The 15,626-nt window shown below is 39.5% G+C and overlaps 1 protein-coding gene across 2 annotated transcripts in view; it reads left to right on the plus strand.

Annotated features, from left to right (window-relative positions):
• LOC122627393 overlaps positions 1-15,626 on the plus strand; it is a 227,515-nt gene that overhangs the window by 210,357 nt on the left and 1,532 nt on the right. For both annotated transcript variants that reach the window (XM_043808493.1, XM_043808494.1), the window contains exon 10: positions 11,587-11,765. In XM_043808493.1, coding sequence (XP_043664428.1) covers positions 11,587-11,765 — 179 coding nt within the window. The remainder of the gene's footprint in view (positions 1-11,586; positions 11,766-15,626) is intronic.

Here is a 15,626-nt window from a genome sequence, read left to right on the forward strand (position 1 = left end):
TTCTTTTTTCTCTTTCCTTCAGTTTTCGTCCTTCCAGCCAAAATCTTGCTTTCCACCGGAACAATGCGTTTCGTTCGAACGGTCGTTCGTTTCATCCCTTGTTCCTGTGGTATTAACTCGTCCGTTCGTTTCGTTTCCTTCTTTCTCCTATCTCTTTCTTTATCTCGTGCATATACACACACACATACACACGTACACACACGCATGTAATACGTTCGTCCACTCGTGTATCCTTGAAAACGTTCGATCAGTGCACAAGCTCGCGTTTTGTTCGAACAATCGTCTTCGAAACGCCCCTTTCTCTTTCAGTCTTCTTCCTCACCTCTCACGTTCGATCGTTGGCTTTCGCGACTACATCCTAGAACGTCTCCTTTTTAGAACGATCGACTTAAATCACCCTTCGTCTGCTTTTTCTCGCCGTCTCGTTTCCGTTCCTACGTTTCCGTTCGAAAGCTCAGAGAATTTTCTTCGATTATTTCCGTCCAAACGCTCTCGAGAGCTCGCGGCAAGTTAACGCGAGAGAAAGACAAGGATAAAAGCAAAGAGAGAGAGAGAGAGAGAGAGAGAGAGAGAGAGAGAGAGAGAGAGAGAGAGAGAGAGAGAGAGAGAGAGAAGAAAGATAAAGAGAAAAAAGACAAGAATCGTACCTTATACATCATACATTATGTTGAAATAACAGCGGCACGATATATCGGTATGGACGATGACGACGTGAAAGTCTGTGGAAGTGGATTTGAAAAAGGGGTTGAATGCAAACAAACGATCTCACATTTATAAGATCTTTACTTATGATGGCATTGCGTGTCTTCGTGGCTATTAATTCGTTTTCAGAAGGGTGGAAACATGCGAAAGCAAATGCCACTAGCAGAGAAACCAAGTGGAGAGTGACGCGATTAACTCACTCTGTTTAATATCAACATACTGGAAGAATGAACTTCGCTATTGTTATTACTAACGAAAGAGTACCTCGATTATCACTTAGCTAATCGTATGTGTGCGTGTGTGTGTACGCGTACGTATATGCATGTATGTACGTACGTGTCCTTATTTCTTTTCACCTTTGCTTTTCTTTCCTTTTCTCTCTGCTTCTTTTTATCTATCTCTAGACGCGTATCATCGTTCCTTTTCTTATTCCTTGTGTAATGTCTACGTTCAGAGAAGAAAGTTTTCATCTCCCTTCTCCCTTCAATGCAATTTGCAGTCACGGTCTCTCTTTCGTAAAAAAGTATATAAGTTTGTACAAGAACAAGTAGACATGTTTGTATGCACGCGCGCGCGCGCGTGTGTGTGGGTGGCTGGTTGGTTGGTTAGGAGAGTGCGTCTGTCTGTCTCTCTCTGTCTTTGTCCGTGTGCTACAGAGAACTCCACCTTGATTCGTCTTATCGAGCGAAGCACCGTACTCCAACCGTTTGAATTACCCTCACAGACATTCTAGGATACTCCTCCCAAACGTATTTTAATCCTTAACCGTAATGCGCACGCGCTTAGTACACTCGACGAATCGTTCGCTCGCCAATCGACCGTATGAATTTTACAAAATACGTAAGGAAAGGACTCGTTTCATTACGAAATAATCCAACTTGTACGAAATCGAGGACGTTCATCTTTCCTTTTTTTTTCTTTTTCTTTTTGATTCAATCGGACGAAACTAAACGGATTAGTAGAGAATTTCTTGTAATTCGAAAGTAATGCTTAACGATATTTGAAATATATGCATCGCGTAACGCCAAATAGATAGTCGCTATATTTCCGGTCAGTTTGCATTTGGTAAAGAGGAAACTTGCGAGGTCGATCAGTTTATAAAAAAAATTGAAGTACACGTCTGATCTCAAAGATCGTTCGAAATGGTTATTCCATTCGGTTTGGCGAGCGTCGTGTTTTCCCAGGCACACGTATACATATGTATATATACACGTATATATACATATGTAGGTAAAACCTTTTTCTCGTAGTTCGAACAAAAAGAGATCGCTTTTAAAAGATACACACACGAGAGCATTCGTCACCATTTGCGCACGACGGAAGGCATTTTGTGGGAACAAATGTATGTTACATTCTTTTCATTTCTCTGTTCCATTTTCCAATAATATATCGAATCGAATAATATATCGAGAAAACGGCCAGCTGCGTCGTGTGCTTTTCTCTTTCTCTATCTCGTTTCCATTTTCCCTTTTTTCTCCTAAAAGATGGAATAGAGAGAAAAGGAAAAGAGAAAAACGCACACGCGCTTCTCGCGGGTCAATTTGAGCTGACCTAGCACACGTCGATGATATATAAAAGTCAGTTTGAAAAGGGCGCGGTGTATGTTGCGGTTTATGCGAATCGAATGCATCACCGAGCAAATCTGACAACGTAATAACCAAGAGCCAACCCGATCTGGTTGGTGTTCATCGTGGAAAAGCATTGCTCGCGTCGCTGAATCCAAAAATACATAGGTATATATCCATGGACCGATGTACATACGTATAGGTAGGTACATATTACGTAACGTGACTCTCCTCTTCGATAACAATTCTATAGAATGGATTTACGCTTGTACGTTTTTTCTCCTTTTCCAACCTTTCCCCTGAAGTGCTTCCTTCCTTTCCAACCTTTCAAAGTCCACATATTTTTCCGAAAGTTTCCGCGTCCGGAGATCCAAGGAATTTCTCATTTTTTGGTTTTCCCTCTTTCTCTTTCTCTTTCTCTCTTTGCGTAGATGCGACGCTCGTCACCACTTTTTCTCATCTCTTTGTCTCTTTTGCCACGGTAACATTTCTCACGATGGATCACGACGCCCATTCTCTACCCCTTCCCTTGCGATTGATTTCTCGTAGGTTTCAGTAAGCGAAGAAAAAGGCGAAAACGAGGTCAGGCTTTCACGATAGTGGCGAAGTTAAAAAGTTCTTTTTCTCTATCTCTCTTTCTCTTTCTATTCTATAGTTATATGCGTGCTATTCCCTCTCTCTCTCCCTCTCTCTCTCTCCCCCCTTCCCTCTCGTTCTCTTTTTTTTCCGTCTCTCCTGTCCGGCTTCTGTCTTCAACCACTATCTCCATTTCTCTTTGCTCTCCCCTTTTCTTTTTTTTTTCTCTACCGTTGGCTTACTCAGCTCCGGTGGCTTTCCGTTGGATGTATTTCCGAGGAATCGGCTATTGTACCCTTAGCGTGATGTGGGACACTTCGAAAATGGGACAGGAAATGCGGTTAAGACTTTCAGAGGGTAAAGAGTATCCTCCATCTCGAAGCACGATTTCTTCCCTCTCTACTTTCCCTGTAACGTCTTGTCTTTCATCCTTTTATATCGAGTAACAAGGAGTTAAAAAGAAAATGAGAGAAGCATCATCGGACCGGCTCTTCGAAAACTTTATTTCTAAACTAGGTATATCTAATTTTACGAGACGTCGTTATGTACCTACGAAATGTTTCTTATTTCTTCCTTTTCTGTTTTTTACTTTCTATTTTTTTCTTTTCTTTTCTCTTCTTCTTTTTTTGTTTTTTGATGTGTTTCTCTCTAATTCTTTCGAACTGAATTTCGTGCGAACACGAAACTCGTCTCGCGAAACATTTTCCGTGAAAACTCGAGAAACGACAACCTTCGTGATATTTTCTCGCGTGGAATACTTTCCCGATCGAACGTAGAATATTTTCCTCACTACGATGATATCATCTTCGAACTCATAAGAATTCTCACACTGATGTATCAAGAGCCTTAGTGCTTTTCTCCATCTCTCTTTCTCTCTCTCTCTCTCTCTCCCCCTCTCTTTCTCCATCTTTCTCTAGATAAATTTTATCTCGCGTGACAGACGTAACTTTAACTACCGACGTCGTTCGCGTTCCCATGCCGATGTAAAGAAGCATAAACGTCGGTGCAAGCTAGCTGTAAATAAAATTATTCCGGCATCGAACGGTAAGAGAAAAAATATAAAGGGGAAGAAAAATATGTACGTATCTACTGATAAAAGGAGATAGGAATTTCTTGTCGAGTCTAACGTCGTTAAGGATGCGACTTTCAATTATTCGTTCAAAGGCAAAATCTAAAGGAACAATCGTTCGATCGACTTTATTTCTTTCTCTTCCTCTTTCTTAAGTTACCGTTTAACCGTTCTCTTTTCCCTTGGCCGGATTAAATACAGACATTCGCTACTCGGTGTGGCTCGTAACCACTCGGTTGTAACTTTCAGAGACGTAAGTCCCCATTAATAGCACCGATAAAGAGAAAGGGTTCGTTGATAATCGATGGATCGTAATGCACTCGTTTTCGAGAAAGAAATAGTATCCCGGAAGTAAATACTTCGTGAGAGAGAAAGAATATTTGTTTTATTCTTTTTCTCTCTCTTCCTCTCTCTCTCTCTCTCTCTCTCTCTCTCTCTTCTCTCTCTCCCTCTTTTTCTTTCTCCTTTGTTTTCGCTTTTTACAACACTATATTTACGAACAGTCTGTTCTCCAATTTGCGACTTTTGCATTTTTCGAGTACATTGCTTGCAGAAAAGCAGATGTTTAAAACTTTGAGTTTACGAATATTTTAATCGCGACGATGTAATTTAATTTTTCAAAGCATAATATTTAACTATTTTTAGTATAATAAATATTTTTTCTTTACTTCTCTCTTTCTCTCTGTATTCATGCACGTATGGATGGTTGAAACAAGAAAGCAGAAGATAAGGAAGGCAAACGAAACGTCGGAGAAAGCGACCGTAGGGACAATGCATAAAGTTATTAAAGGGAAAGTAGAAGTCCAAGAGAATCCCTGAAGGGATGCGTCGTCGTTTGTATGGGAGGAGGAGAAAAGAGTGAGACACGTGGAAGGTACGGACGCTGCGTTATGGTGATAATGACGAAGCTTCGTGAAGATGGAAGCGAGTAAAGAGAACGGAATGAAATAGGGGATGGAAGGGAAAGGGCTAGGAAACACACACGGAAAAAGGGATAGTCAGATGCGGAGACTGGCGGAGCTCGAAAAGGTGCCGCTTGGCAGCCATTCTCTCTTATCGTCCAGACTCGAAAGGTGGACTGAAAGAGTTCGTGGAAAACAGCAGGAACGTATCTAGGAGGGTTTTGCCATGGTAGATAACGGAGAAATACGATAGTAAAATTTTAATGAACCGCTCGCGTTGTATCTATCTATTTATCTCTCTCTCTCTCTCTTTTATTCATTCATTCATTCATTCATTCATTTTCTCTCTCTCTCTCTCTCTCTCTCTCTTTCTCTCTGAATGTATTTTATTCGAAAATAAATATACGATATCAAATTGCAAAGATAATAGTACCAAGTACTTCATACGTGTATTTAAGTATACCTATGTGTATTATAATGAAATAAGCGTGGTATGGAAATATTATTTACTCGGCTTGAGTGTAGTTCAAGTATTTCTATCGAGGCAGGTGGCTTGCGAACAAATAGAAAAGATTATTTATAGAAAAAGAAAAAGAAAAAGAAAGAAAAAGAGAGAGAGAGAGAGAGAGAGAGAGAGAGAGAGAGAGAGAGAGAGAGAAGCGCCTTTTACGGATGGCAGTAATAATAAGATGCGGTTTCACTAAAAAAAGATATCGAGAAATTTTCTTGGGAAGATTCGAAGAAAGAAAAGCAAGATCGTTCCGTGATTTTCGTCGTTGAAGATGGGCAGCGAATTTATCGAATACGTTCCTGAATGGTAGAGATGGTAAAGGATGTATTTAGAGTAGATGGCTCCGAGTCGAGAAAAGATTCGGGATGGTGTAAAAGGGATGCGAAAGGGACGCAAAGGACGAAGGATGATTACGAAGCAACAACCCTTTGCGTTTGTATGACCGAACCGTTCCCCAGAGGACGCCTTATATTCCTTCTTTCTCTCACTTTCTCTCACTCTCTTCCACTCTTCCTCTTTTACTTTTTTTTGCTCTTTCGTGTGCATATCGTTCGAGTCCTGGGGACGAGAAAATAAAACGAAAATCCCGAAAGGCGAACGAGCGATACGAAGCAGTCGACCGGTGTCAGTGTTAACTTAGGACAAATTGAAAGCTCGAGGGGCTACCTAGCTCCCAATTTGTCTTTCCGCTCGTTTCTGTGCCTCTCGGCTTACCCAAGAGACTCTTTTCCATCATCGGCCGTCCGTTATATTCGAGAAAGATACTTTACGCCGATTTACGTTATCCGTAAATTTCTTATGAAGAAATACAGGACCGCTGAAATATCTTTTACCAAAAAGAGAACACAATTATTTATTCAATTACATTTCGGAATATGGTTTATACGTAAATTGGTGTGTGTGTGTGTGTGTGTGTGTACATATATAAATAATATTTCATAATTAATTTTCCATGGCGTTCATAAACGACGAAACAATCGACGGCGTTGAAAACATATTTTAGAACGATTATAACGCATTCTTTCTTTCTTCCTTTCCTTTTTGAATTTTTTTCCTCTCTCTCCCTTTTTCTCTTTTTCTCTCTTTCGTTTTCTCATACCCAAAACACGTTCCTGCACTTTTATAGCATGCGTTTACCGCCACATACGCTCGACAGAGACACAATAAAAATAAGAAAGCTGTTATTACGTAAAATAACGCACGGTCGACGCTTGTGTAGTAGAAATTAGTTAAGCGCATTATCCGGAGGTTTAAAACACTTTCGTCCGAAAAATGTAAAGATAAAGGCGCAGCTGCGCGAGCAACAGCAGCTGTGGGACCGTCTTCCCATTATTTAATTAGAAGTACTATAATAAATACATGTTTAATCCGCGAACGGACAATGTTTCGTCTCCAAGCGGCGCGTCAGAATACGCATAGTTAAATTTTCGCGATATTTAAGAATTTAACTTCATTTTTTTCCCTTCTTATTCTCTCTCTTTCTCTCTTTACTTTTGTTGCGGTGCAACAATGGTAAAAGAGCCTACATTTTCAGATATTTTAAGCTATCAGGATGAAACTGTATGCGACATGAGATGCGAGATTCAATAAAGTTAGAAAAATTGCCATGTGATACTTGGGAAGGGCGTATTATTAAAATTTCATAGAATTTTATTAAAAAGCGAAGACAAGATTATATCTCAAAATCTTGTTCCTAAGGATCACGTCGATCCGTATTTTAACTTTTATTAGTTTAACGAAGTTAATTTTGGTTAAACCGTAGTTGTCAGAAATTTCGTTAATTTAATCTTATTCAATGACACCTCGATAGAATCAAAACGTCAATAGATTTTCCATAAGTTTTCCGTACAATCTCCATCTTCTTTCCTCTTTAGGAGACACTCGAAAATACATTGCATTTTATATGAAAATTTTCTATCTTTCCCTTTAAAAGGTATTATATACTTTTCTTTATCGTTCGTCCTCGGTTCGTACGATTTACTTTCATCGTGCTGGAGGCTCACAGGGATCTTCTCCCTCGGGATTAAATCGCGTAGAGATCGCGAAAACGGATACTCGATCTTTCGTATTATTTTCGTAACGTATAGTCGACGGTGCGGCTTGATTAGATTGTTTTAATGAAGCCGACGAACAATGCACGAATAACTGTGGCCGTGTGCCGGCACCCTTGGAACAATGCTACATTTCCACGGACGTTATCGCTCTCACCGAATGGGTGTTGATGGTTATCGCCTTGAGGTACGGTTAGCCGAGTGAATCCTCACTCGCATAATGTCAGAGAGTTTCCACGATGCACCGTCCTTTTGCTCGTTCGTAGATCTGTCAAATTCCTTGATCCTTGAACCAAGCAAACTCTCTTGCCGTTTTTCCTCCTCTTGTATTTTCAGTGACTTAAAATACAATGGACGTTAAAAACAAAATGGAACGCTGGCCCTACGAATTATAATATCTTTTATTAGTTACACTTATTTCCTTTCGTACGTAGAAAATACGGCGTATTTTGTACGTACTCGTTCATTTTTCCCTTGGAGAATCTCATAAGTATTAGTCGTGTTTACCTCGTTAATTTACGTGTGCTTTCGACCAACGTCTAACTACACATCGTGGCTAATTTATCCCATATATTTTCGTTGAATTCTAGGAGAGCGCGTTTCGAGTCTCGGCGTCGAAGTAATTACGATTCGTATTTACAAAGCTGTAAAGGAATGTAATTCCGTAGAAGTTCTCGTTTGAAACGTGGACGGAGCCCTTTCTAACGAAATTAACGGAAGATCGTTTTACTGAATGTTATAGTAAACTCTAGTAAAAAGATTCGTCTCTTTTGAGAGGGCGATGATGACAAGTATATTTTCATTTTATTTTTAGAAATAACGTACATCGAGAGTATTTACATAGTTATTAGATCTTGTAGAGCGCATAACGACATTAAGAAAAATGAAAACAACGAAGACGCGTTGTTCTTGATCCATCAATAAATAGATCGAGTGATTCAAGTTAACTCGTAACTTAAATTACGATAATTCTCTGAATTCATGACGATTCATCGCCGTGAGCGATGAAATCAGACGGAATTTAACGCGCGAAAAGAGAACAACGGATGGATGATCGGTGAAGTGAGTAGCTTCTATTGCGATCTCGAGATCGGAAATTAATCGATTAATTAGCAAGCTGTTACGCGCGTTCGCGCGAATACAGAAGTAATTCGTTTCCCCGTTTAGCCGGACGCTCTCGTCCGTTTCTGCACTGGATGGCAATTTCACGCGTAGATTGCTTTCGAAACGAGTGACACTTTCGAAAGCGAAACCCGACACGGTTACGTCGCTTCCTCCCCCGACGTTAAAATATTCATTTCCCGCTTGATTATTCGACGAGAGGAAAATCCACCCTATCTTTTTCTTCCTTTTTCTTTGACGATTTTCTTTAGTTTTAGCTTTCTTTTTATATACATATAACGAGCCCCTAGACGAGCCCCTTGCTTTCGACCTACTTCAAGCGCTTTCTTTTTCTTTTTTTCTCCTTTTCTCTTTTCCTTTTTTTTTTTTTTTTTTTTTTTACTTTCAGTTTTTATTGAGAAATCTCGTTCCATCGTGATAAGTTCGTCCTATAAAATTATTCGAGATAAATACCAAAGACTTTTCTCGTGAATTCTCTACTTTCTCCTTCTCACTCTATTCGCGATCTTATTGACGATAAATTCCATTAGTACTTTATTTTAAAGGCGACAAAAGAATTTGTATTGATTCCAGACAACGGCCACTCGAAAATCGAAGAAAATTCTTTACCACGGTAATACGCGACGGAAACTTTTTCTAGCGGCGAAATAAATCACTGTACCCATTGCAGCCATCGCCCATGGCTCATTTAACTTGCTAAGAGGTTCTATTCGAAAGAACGGCCGTTTTAAAGAGCCATCCGGGATAAGAAATTCGACGGAGAATATCCTTTTCTAGATGGCGGCTAATAGTAATACATTGAGACTCTTCCAAAATTCATCTTGGATTCTTTTAGCTCGTTTCTTTGCTCCCCCTATTGTGCGTGGTTTTATAGAGGAACGAACAAATCGCGTTGCTACTGCTGACACACATTCGAAACTCAAATACTAAATGAAATTCCCTGTCTCTAAAAGATTTTTACGAGCTTCTCGAGCCGGTTGACGTTTAATTTTCGTTCATGGCCAAACGATGAGAATTCATTTTAAGCGCTATCATTTTTTATTCTCGTCCGTTTCGGAGAATTTTCATCACGCGTGTAAGTTTTATGTAAATATGGTATATCGTCGTTTCGTTGATAAAAGTAAATAAGTAACAATCTTATGATAATATAGTCATCAAACTAATATACATAGACGAACATAATTGAAAGGGCACGAACAATAGGTATTTCTCAAGTCATAGAACTATCACATTCCAATCTGATCTTACTGGGTACCGTTCTCTTTCATTTTAATTCGTGCCATTCTACGTACGAGTCACACATAGCATCTCGGAAGATTCGCTTTGGGATGTTCTGCAGAGAGAAGCAAATGGTAATGAAAAGAGAAGTTTCTTCGTCGTTGTAGGGCTGAGAGTCCGCGAAACAGGTGCGATTCCGCGAGAATATTTTAACGTTCCTCGAATGAACATCGTACGAGGATTCTCTCTCTCTCTCTCTCTCTCTCTCTCTCTCTCTCTCTCTCTCTCTCTCTCTCTCTCTCTTCCTCGCTTTTACCAAGACACGGAAAGAGGTCTATAGGTCCCTATCTTGCTGCGGAAGCAAGAAGCACATTCAAGATATTCGAATAATTTCAGACGGAGGATTATTCATGAGCAACTGCGACGAGAGAGGGTGTAGCGTTCTACTTCTATTCACCGTACAGATGGGCCAGCCGAGGTCAGAAAGGTTGCTTTATGAAATGGGAAATCTACTTGGATGAGGAGAAGCGACGAAAGAGAGAGAGAGAGAGAGAGAGAGAGAGAGAGAGAGAGAGAGAGAGATGACTAACTGACGGCATCCACGCTTCAATTAGTTCAAGTGTACGAACAAAGCTGACAGTGCGACATTGTGTGAAACGAGTCCTCGTCAGGTTTTCTCTGGCTCGTCTATTACCAAATTAATTGTCCTTCTTTCTCTCTCTCTCTCTCTCTCTCTCTCTCTCTCTCTCTCTCTCTCTCTCTCCCTCACTCTCTGCATTTTTCGATTAGATACAAAGATCAAACGAGATCCCCTTAGAATTTTATCAAAAATCATGCGTTAGCAATAAAGCAACCTTTTGGTAACATCTTAATGTCTCCAAGCCTTGAATAGGTATTGAATGCTAATCATCCTATCAACTAAAGAGCTCAAGTTCAAATTGCTTCGGAAGGATTTATTAACCAGTCTAACGGTCGTTAATTGGCTCTACGTTATCAGCGATTGCGGGGAGCAATAAAGGGCCGATCCTCGCGTTCACTTTGTTTCATCACGAGCGAGCTAACAACCGAACGACCTTTCGCCACTAACGAGGCACAAGGCGCCGGTAAATGAAAGGGTGTATAGTGGATCTCTCTCGAGGGTGACGTGAGTATTCGTCTGTTCGATGCTGCTAGGGCTGCTACAGTGAGAGAGCGAGAGAGAAACAGACAGACATAGAGAAAGAGAGAGAGAGAGAGAGAGAAAGAGAGAAAGAGAGGGAGAGAAGGTAGAGGGAGAAAGGGAGCACCCCTTCGTCCGACTCTCTTGCATTAAAGTGCCACCGAAGGTAGGATTTATGATCACGGGAAGAGCCGAACGCTTCGCGATACGTTCAACAGGGGTTAACAGAGCCCTCTCGTACGTTCTCCTTCCGAAAACTTTTTCGAGATTTATCGTTCGCGCAAGCATACACACAGATAGATGCACACTAACATCATTCTGTAGAAATGCAATGACTCGACTCCATTTATATCGAATAGGTAGAATTAACGAATCGATTTTTATCGAGTTTACAACGCTTTGTCGGAGAGATTAATCGCTACATGGATCGAGGGCGTAAATTGAAGAGATCAAAGTTTTTATCGAATAATTTTCTTCTCTCTCTTTCTCTCTCTCTCTCTCTCTCTCTCTCTCTCTCTCTCTCTCTCTCTCTCTCTCTTTCTCTCTTTCTTTTCACGTAAATTTTTACTCTGATAAATGACGTAAAAATATACTTATGGATCAACTGTCATATAAATATAGAAAAAGACAGGTGGAAGAGATTGTTAGAAAGGGCTAGATTTATGATTATAGAGGATTAAGTTGGACGATGGTCATTTCTTTCTGTTCCAGGACGACCCATGGTTTATCCACCCAATCAAACGGTGACAGCCAACGAGGGCGAACCCTTGGATGTCATCGTCGAGTTTTGTGCAGAGCCCAGTTATACACGAGTTTTTTGGATGTCCGAACAACAAGTCTACGTGCCCGGTGGTCCCTCTCGGGACGGAATACAAGCTCTTGGCATTGAGGTAAACGATTTTACGAGATCAGAATTTCAACTTCCTTTTTTGTAAATTGTAAACTTTCTTTTGTAAACTTTCTAAAAGAGACAAAATTAATTTTGAACATATTTTTAAAAAGTAATAAGTATCTATTAAATGACACGCACACACACTACAATAATATTAAATTTTTATTTTTCTCATGTAGTCTAACAAGTGTTCACGAATTACAAACGAAACGCTTTTTGATTTCTACGGTCTCTCTCTCTCTCTCTCCCTCTCTCTCTCTCTCTCTCTCTGTTCCTCTTCTTCACACACATATATACCGTGATTCATTTCTCTTATATGTATTATCTGATGCGGTTTCCCAGTAGCGAATAATTAATTCGCAACATTCCAACATCTAGCTGCTAGCTCTATTTCTCTTCCTCTTCGAAGGATGGAATACAAATCACCCGTTGCGATCTAACACAGTTATTTGAGCAGAATTGCTGTATTCTAGCGTTATCGTCGAAGACTACATCTACGTTAATACATGGCCTATCATTTCGCGATTGAGTTTTCGCAAAATTCGCTCGTTTGATTAGTTTGGAATCAAAATAGAAAGTACGTGAACAGCGACGAAATGAAGAGATTTTAAGGGAATACATAGGTAGCTCTTCCCTCTCTCTCTCTTTCTCTCTCTCTCTCTTTATCTATCTTTGCCTATCGTCTGTGTAATTACAATGTATACAGAAATTCTCCAAACTCTCTCCTCTTTCTCCCTATTTCTCTTCGAGTTCGTCATTATAACGGAAACTGAGAATTTATCGTTTACATAGTTGCTTCAAAATTAATCTAATGAGATGTTAATCAACGCATTCCTATAAGTCAATTATTGTTAAATTATTATAAGTATTCGTATTATATCGTTCATTCAACATTTACAAAGTTCTTTCTATCTCCGAGAGAAATAACGATGTATAGTTACGAAAGGATGTTCGTGACGATGGAAAGAAAAATAAGATGGAACAAGAAGCAAACGATGAATGAAAGGAAAAAGTTGCATGTGAACGACGAATTTAGCATAGAAAGAAGGAACGTGTCGATGTGAAAAAAGAATAGAAAGAGAGAGAGAGAGAGAGAGAGAGGTAGATAGAGAAAGAGAATAAGAAAAGGAAAAAAGAATGGTCGAGAATAGAAAACACGAGAAACGAATAGTTGAACGACAAGGAAAGTAGAAGCTGCTGGTGCTCGGAAAAGAGTGAAAGATGAAATCGAGTCGAGCGGCTTCGAAATTCGGCGGTTGGAAACGTCGAGTTAAATGGAGCAAGAAACTGCGACTCTTTGCATGTGAAAATCTCGCGAATGTTCGCCGACGTCTGTTTCGAACCGCAAAACGAAATATCACCGACGAGGAGTCATATCGAAGGTTCTCGATTCAATTACGCGAACGTATATGAAAGGCAGTTATGCAAAAATGGAATAAACGTGCGTTGGCGGTTTACCAAATAAAGACGCGAGATCGTAGCTCGGAGAAAGCTAGGAACAGTCTAACTCCGTTTGGAAAATCAATTTGCTAGTTGTATTCGTTGAACGAGCACTCGGTTCTTCGATTGAAAAATTGAACAAGCGATCACGAAGCCTTCATCGCACTTTGCTTTTCAGAGAGAGAAAAAAGTTAGCTAACGAGCATGCAAGGGCCTACATAGAATGTAAAGTATTCCGAGTTTATTAAATTATCAGGCTAAATCGATGAACCCTGATGTAATTAAAAAATTGATTTTCTCCCGTGATCGGTAAAATTGGAAGCTGCTCGAGTATTTCATGAGAGAGGGAGAGGGAGAGAGGGAGAAGAGTGAAAGATACGAGGAGATGCGATTATTGCCTGGTGAGCCGTGTATAGTACTTCGTATCGTTCGTTCATCGCTATCAATTATCTTATAAACCTGTAGGCTACGTTTGACCGACGATCGATTTAATTCGATTGATTTCTTTTCTTTTTTTATTTCTTTTTTTTTTCTTCTTTTTTTTTCTATTATCCGATCAACGAGCGATGAATAATAAAGCGGCGAAGCGACGGAGTACATGGGATGAGTAAAATCAAGAAAATAAAATAAGAGAAAGAAAAAGAAAGAGGAATGGATAATTATAAACAAGAAAATAAGAAACTTTCGTCGCAAGAAAATTTCTCGTAGTTCTCGTAGAAAATTCCAAAACTATCGGCTAACGAGCATCATACGGTAAGAAAGACAGTGCTTGAACTTGTCGGGAATTTATCTCGAACACTTAGAAGCTTCCAAAGTCAAACTACGAAGCTTCAAAGAATTCGAACGATTTTTACGAGCGACGTTCGTTTTAAAAAGATCGCTCTCGACTCTTTCCCTTCAACATTCATCCTTATAATCTTCGAAATGGAAGTTCTTGCAAAGTTAAGCCACGGACGAACATCGCTCAAAACGGTGATAGATTGTTTTGCGAGAACGAAACCTTTTCCCTCGAACCTTTCGAATTTATCAACCATATTTACTCGAGTTTACACTTCTCATATTTTTCATCGACACGTAGTCGCCAAGTTTAATGGTGCTTTTTGCTCGTAAATTACTCCGTAACGACATTGACCCTACGGAGTTTCATTTATCGAGCGGCATTTTGATATTTCGTAGAAATATAGACGGTCTTTGTTTCTTGCGATAGGTCTTCATTTTCTTTCTTAATGAGAAACTTCATTAATTTTTATGTCTTCCGTTCAAATGAATTTCTCTTCGGATTTTAATATCGATGAATGCAAGTGCGTCTTCGTTGAAAAGTTTTAAATTAAAAAGAAGAGATGTCGATCGACTTTGTTTCGCTAATCAAGAAGCTTTACGGTATTTTAGAAAAGCAATATCGTTTTGCTCGTCTATCTTATTTATTTTCTTTCTCGATGAAATCCGTTTGGGAGCGAGCTCCGATTCCCGAAGGATCTACGGAACATTTCAAAGAGGGAGACAGACAGACAGACAGAGAGAGAGAGAGAGAGAGAGAGAGAGAGAGAAAGAGAGAGAGACATTCGATATAAAATCACAGCGAGCCTATGCAAAAATGAAACTACGCTGATACAGTTGCACGAACTAAATGAGTCTTTCTCTATTCATGTGTCCCTTTCTCTCTCTTTTTCTTTCTTTCTCTTTCTCTTTCTTTAACGCTCATTTACGAGCTTTCCTCGTTGGAAAGATCTAATCAAAAAACGTTAACAAAAACGCGACGAATTAATTATCTGTTAAGACGATATTAACGAGAAAACTTGTAAACGAGAAAACTTATTAAGAACGATAATAACGAGAGAGGACTAAACGTTACTCCGAACCTCTCACATTACTTTTACTATTATATTCGTTTATAACTCATTTAAGAGAATCAATCGTGAACTATAAAAATTCGTTTTTTTTCTTTCAAGCTGAAGAACATTTGACGTCTCCTCTGAGTAAAACGAAATATAACATTGTGTATACTGAAATATTTAATAAGAGGAATGTAAAGAGTGTTCCAACTGATTTTAACACTTTTAAATATCTTTTCAAGTCTCTTAAATTAACAATTACATATATTATACGATAATTCGGACGATATATTTGCTTTGAAACGAAAAGAAAAAAAAAGAAAGACGAAATAACATTAAAGATATTCGAGTTAAAATGAAACAGCCAGTATAACAGTTTCCTATTTGACACTTGGAAACCTTAATCGTACTAGCGTGCACACACAGTGAGAGAGAAATAGATTTAGTTCAAACAATGAACACTTCCCGGCACGCGTGACCGAGTATACGAGTACTTGAATTCCTCTTCGTGAGCTTGTATTTGTGTGGTATCGTAGTACGTAGAGAGAGAGAGAGAGAGAGAGAGAGAGAGAGAGAGAGAGAGAGAG

This window comes from Vespula pensylvanica, chromosome 2, assembly GCF_014466175.1.
Source record: "Vespula pensylvanica isolate Volc-1 chromosome 2, ASM1446617v1, whole genome shotgun sequence".
NCBI lineage: Eukaryota > Metazoa > Arthropoda > Insecta > Hymenoptera > Vespidae > Vespula > Vespula pensylvanica.